Source organism: Neomonachus schauinslandi, chromosome 16, assembly GCF_002201575.2.
Source record: "Neomonachus schauinslandi chromosome 16, ASM220157v2, whole genome shotgun sequence".
Taxonomy (NCBI): domain Eukaryota; kingdom Metazoa; phylum Chordata; class Mammalia; order Carnivora; family Phocidae; genus Neomonachus; species Neomonachus schauinslandi.
The window spans coordinates 2868554-2872522 of record NC_058418.1 but is presented as its reverse complement, the minus strand read 5'-3'; the positions used below and the strand labels follow the sequence as shown (position 1 = coordinate 2872522).

The following is a 3969-nucleotide window of genomic DNA, read 5'->3' as shown; positions in this document are numbered from 1 at the left end:
GGCAGAAATGAGCCAAGGTGAGAGGAGCCTGGAGCGGCAGACACTGAGGAGATGGGGCTGGGAAGAAAGAAGGGAGAAGGTGGGGGAGGGAGAGTGCAAGGGGGCACCCCTGGCAGAAGCAGAGGTGGGGGACCTGGACCAGGAGAAGACGTGGTCTGAAGGTGGGAGGAGTCTGGGCTTGGTGCATGTTCCCAGGGGTTGCCAGGAGAGGAGTGGACAGGACAGGGGCTCCTGGGGGGTGGCTGCTGAGCTATCATGAGGGTGGCCTCTGATTTGTCCGGCGTGGGGAGCCCTGGGTTGGGTTGTGGTTGAGGATCATGGGGAGCAGGTACCCCAGCCCTCAGGGATTCCCTGAGAATGACAGGCACAAGGCACCTCCCACCTGCCCACCCAATCCGCCTCAGGAGCCCAGGGCCCGTCCACTCCCCCCGGGGCATTCGGGGGATGGGGGAGGGGATTATAGAAATGTGAAGCCTGCCTCAGGTCTGGCTGGCCCCAAGCACAGAGGGACAACTCAGATGGCACTGAGGGACACTCTGGGGTGAGTGCAATGTCATCAAAGAGGTCAAGGGTGGAGGTGTCCAGGGCCGCGAGGCTCAAGCTGGGGCCCGCATAGGGTGCCTCAGTGGGGGCCACAGCGCAGGCCACCCCCAGGAAGGGGGACGGAGGTGGCGGGGGCGGCCTTCGGGGCGGAGGTCTCTGGGGAGGTGCCTCTTGGGACAGGATAGACAGCGCCAGGCGCCGGGTGGCAGCTTCAATCTTGGCAAACTGCCTGCAGAGAGACAAGCATTACTGGGTAGCCATGAAGCGTTCCCCTCCTGTCTGCCATCCCAGGACCAGTTTTTCCCTTCTCCTCCTCTCCATTTTTCTACTCTGTGCTACCTGGGTCCTTTCTTGAGTCTGACAATCCAGTTTTTCTAACTCTATTGATAGGGGAGCTCTGAACAGCTGTGGGGGTTGTGTACTGCACAAGGCAGCACCTCCAGTTCAGCACAATGCACATTTTTGACATTTAGATTTGTTATGGCCACATCCCAACGTATAAAAGTAAAAAACGTCTGAAGGAAAGGGTGCCTTGAGAAGTGTCTTCCACACAAGGTGCACTATGGGCTAGGGGTACACGTGTAACAGTGATGCCCTGTGGATTCTACTCCCTGCTGAGCTCTTGAATCTGCCCACCTCTGCATCCCCACCAATCCTTGGTTGAATTCCCCGGCATTTCCCGTCTGGATGACCACAACAGCCATCACACTGGCCCCTCCCCTAGCGTTCCTACCCCTCAAGAACTATGTGGATGGATCTCACAAACTATGATGGGCTCAGTTACATCCCCCTAAAATTCCTATGTTGGAGGTTTAACCCTCAGTACCTTAGAACATGGTTGTATTTGGAGACAGGGCCTTTAAAGAGGTAGTTAAATTAAGATGACATGGTGAGGGTGGCCTCTAATCCAATGAGAGGAGATTGGGACCCATGGAGGGAAGACACAGGCCATCTACAAGCCAAGGAGAGAGGCCTCGCCCTGCCAGCACCTGATCTGGGACTGGGGCCTCCAGAAGCGTGAGAAAGTAAATTTCTGTTGTTTCAGCCACCCAGTCTGTGGTGTTTGATTATGGCGGTGGTAGGAGATCAGTGCGCAAACATAATGTTGAGCAAAAGCAGCAAGACTCACAATTCGTACCTGCATGACTCCATTTGAAGCTCAAAAAGCAGGCTAACCTGATGACAGTAACTATGTGCATTTCTTGTAGTTGTTAAATTTCCAGAAAAGGTTTTATTTAAACAGTTAGCTGATATTGTATGGTTCTGTTTATATGAAATGTCCAGAATAAGCAGGTCCCTGGAGACAGAAAGTGGACTGGTGGCTGTCAGTGCTGGGGGAGAGGGGATGGGGAGTAGGGGATCTCCTCTGGGGGTGATGAAAATGTTCTGGAACCCGATAGAGGTACCTGGTTGCAAAACATTATGAATATATGAAACACCAATGAAGCGTACACTTTAAACACTCGAAATGGTGAATTTTATGTTATGTCTATTTTGCCACAAGAAAATAGGCTCATAAATAAATTAGTGAGAGCTGTTACTCCGGAACTGTCTTTGACGCCAAAGAGAATAGTTACACTCTGAGTCCCCAGGAAAAATGTTCAGAAATGGGAGGTCAGGTTAAATGGCAGAGAATGGGGGTGGAAAGAGAGAGAGGGGGAGTTGACTTGAACAAACTCCGTATAAATGACATTTAGGGCTGAAGAGTCATGACATTTGTGATTTGCTTGAACTATTTTAAGAAGATAGATGAAGGAAATGGGATAAAATGTTATGGGCAGTAAAGTCTAAGTGATGGTACATGAGTGATCTTTAGGCCAGTGGTTCTCTAACTTGAGAGCACAATGGAACACCTGGAGGGCTTGTGGCAATACAGGTCCTTGGGCCCCTGAGCTTTGGGTTCTGCAGGCCTGGGGTGGCATTCAAGAATCTGCGTCTCTAGCACATCCCCACACCGTGCGGAGGTGCTGATGCTGTGGGTCTGGGGACCATTTTTTGAGAACTGCTGTGTCAGACAGCTAGCTGTCTTGACTTTTCTGTAGATTGGAAATTCTTCACAACAAAAAGTCAAAAATCCATATACATGGGTGGGAGGGGGCTCCTGAGGGAGCAGGGCCTGAGGGGACCTGAGGGAGGAGGAGGACGTGGGTGGGAAGGTGCCGAGGATAGTTTGCCTCTGACCTGGATTTTCTCAGGGAATATGCTCCAGAGCTGCCTGGGCTGCCCAGGAGGCAACTCGTGGGAAGCCTGGGTCTCCGGGGAGCATGTGACAGAGCCAGGCATGGGGGTGGGAATGTCTGGGATGCTGCAGGAGAGGAATTGGCCCTGGGGGAGCAGGGGGGCTGAGTGGGGGAGGGTAGACGGGCAACGTGGGAGGTAAGAGGCTGGCATTAGCCCAGGGTCCAGACTGGAGGCGGGCAGGGAACCCAGATGGGGGCTGGAGATGGGGGAGGGGTCCTGAACTGATTGATGAAGGGGCTGAAGAGGAGTGAGAAGGCTAGCTCTGGGACACAGGGCTGGACCCTGTTTGAAGAGATGTGTGTTTTCCTCTTCAATAATGGGTGTGTAGGATGGTGGCGGTGAACACTGTGGCCAGGGCTGGGCATCCTGGTAGAAGGTGGCTTGTAGTGCAGAGGCAGGAGTTAGGCTGGACCAGGCTCCTATTTACTCAGATTTGGTTCCAAGACCTCTTGGAGCAAGGTTCTGGGCTGGCTGGGAGGAACAACCTACTTTGAGAAAATAATTAAGGAATAGTGTTCCAAACATTTTATTCAGGAATATGAAGTTAACTATCAGAACAGCTAAGACGTAAAGTGGTAACGCTGTGGAGATAACCCAACTTTTCCTATAGGACAAATGAAGCGCAAAAAAAAACTTAACAGGAATGCCTGGGTGGCTCAGTTGGTTGGGCGTCTGCCTTCGGCTCAGGTCATGATCCCAGGGTCCTGAGATCGAGCCCCACATCGGGCTCCCTGCTCTGCAGGAAGCCTGCTTCTCCCTCTCCCACTCCCCTTGCTTGTGTTCCCTCTCTCGCTGTGTCTCTCTCTGTCAAATAAATAAATCTTTAAAAAAAAAAAGAGAGAAAAGCAGGTCCTTGGGCAAGTCACTTTACCTCTCTGTGCCTCAGTTTTCTCATCTGAAAAACGAGGATTATAATAGCATCTACCTCTTAGGGTTATTATGGGGGATTAATGAGTTCATATTCATTGTGAATGAGTATTATAAGTTTATACTAAAGTGCTTAGAACAAGCGCCACCATCATCACCATCATCACCATCAATATCACCGTCATCACCACTGTCATCACCACCATCACCATCATCACCATCATCACTACAACCATCGTCATCATCATCACCATCATCACCACCATCACCACCATCATTACCATCATCATTACCACCATCATAATCGTCATCACCATC

The 3969-nt window shown here is 51.4% G+C and overlaps 1 protein-coding gene across 1 annotated transcript in view; it reads right to left on the bottom strand.

Annotated features, from left to right (window-relative positions):
- Positions 1–315: 315 nt before the first annotated feature.
- The window catches only part of C16H19orf85 (chromosome 16 C19orf85 homolog), a 5367-nt gene continuing 1713 nt past the window's right edge, over positions 316–3969 (bottom strand). The window contains exon 2 of the mRNA XM_044922012.1: positions 316–772. Within this exon, the coding sequence (XP_044777947.1) occupies positions 316–772 (457 nt within the window). The remainder of the gene's footprint in view (positions 773–3969) is intronic.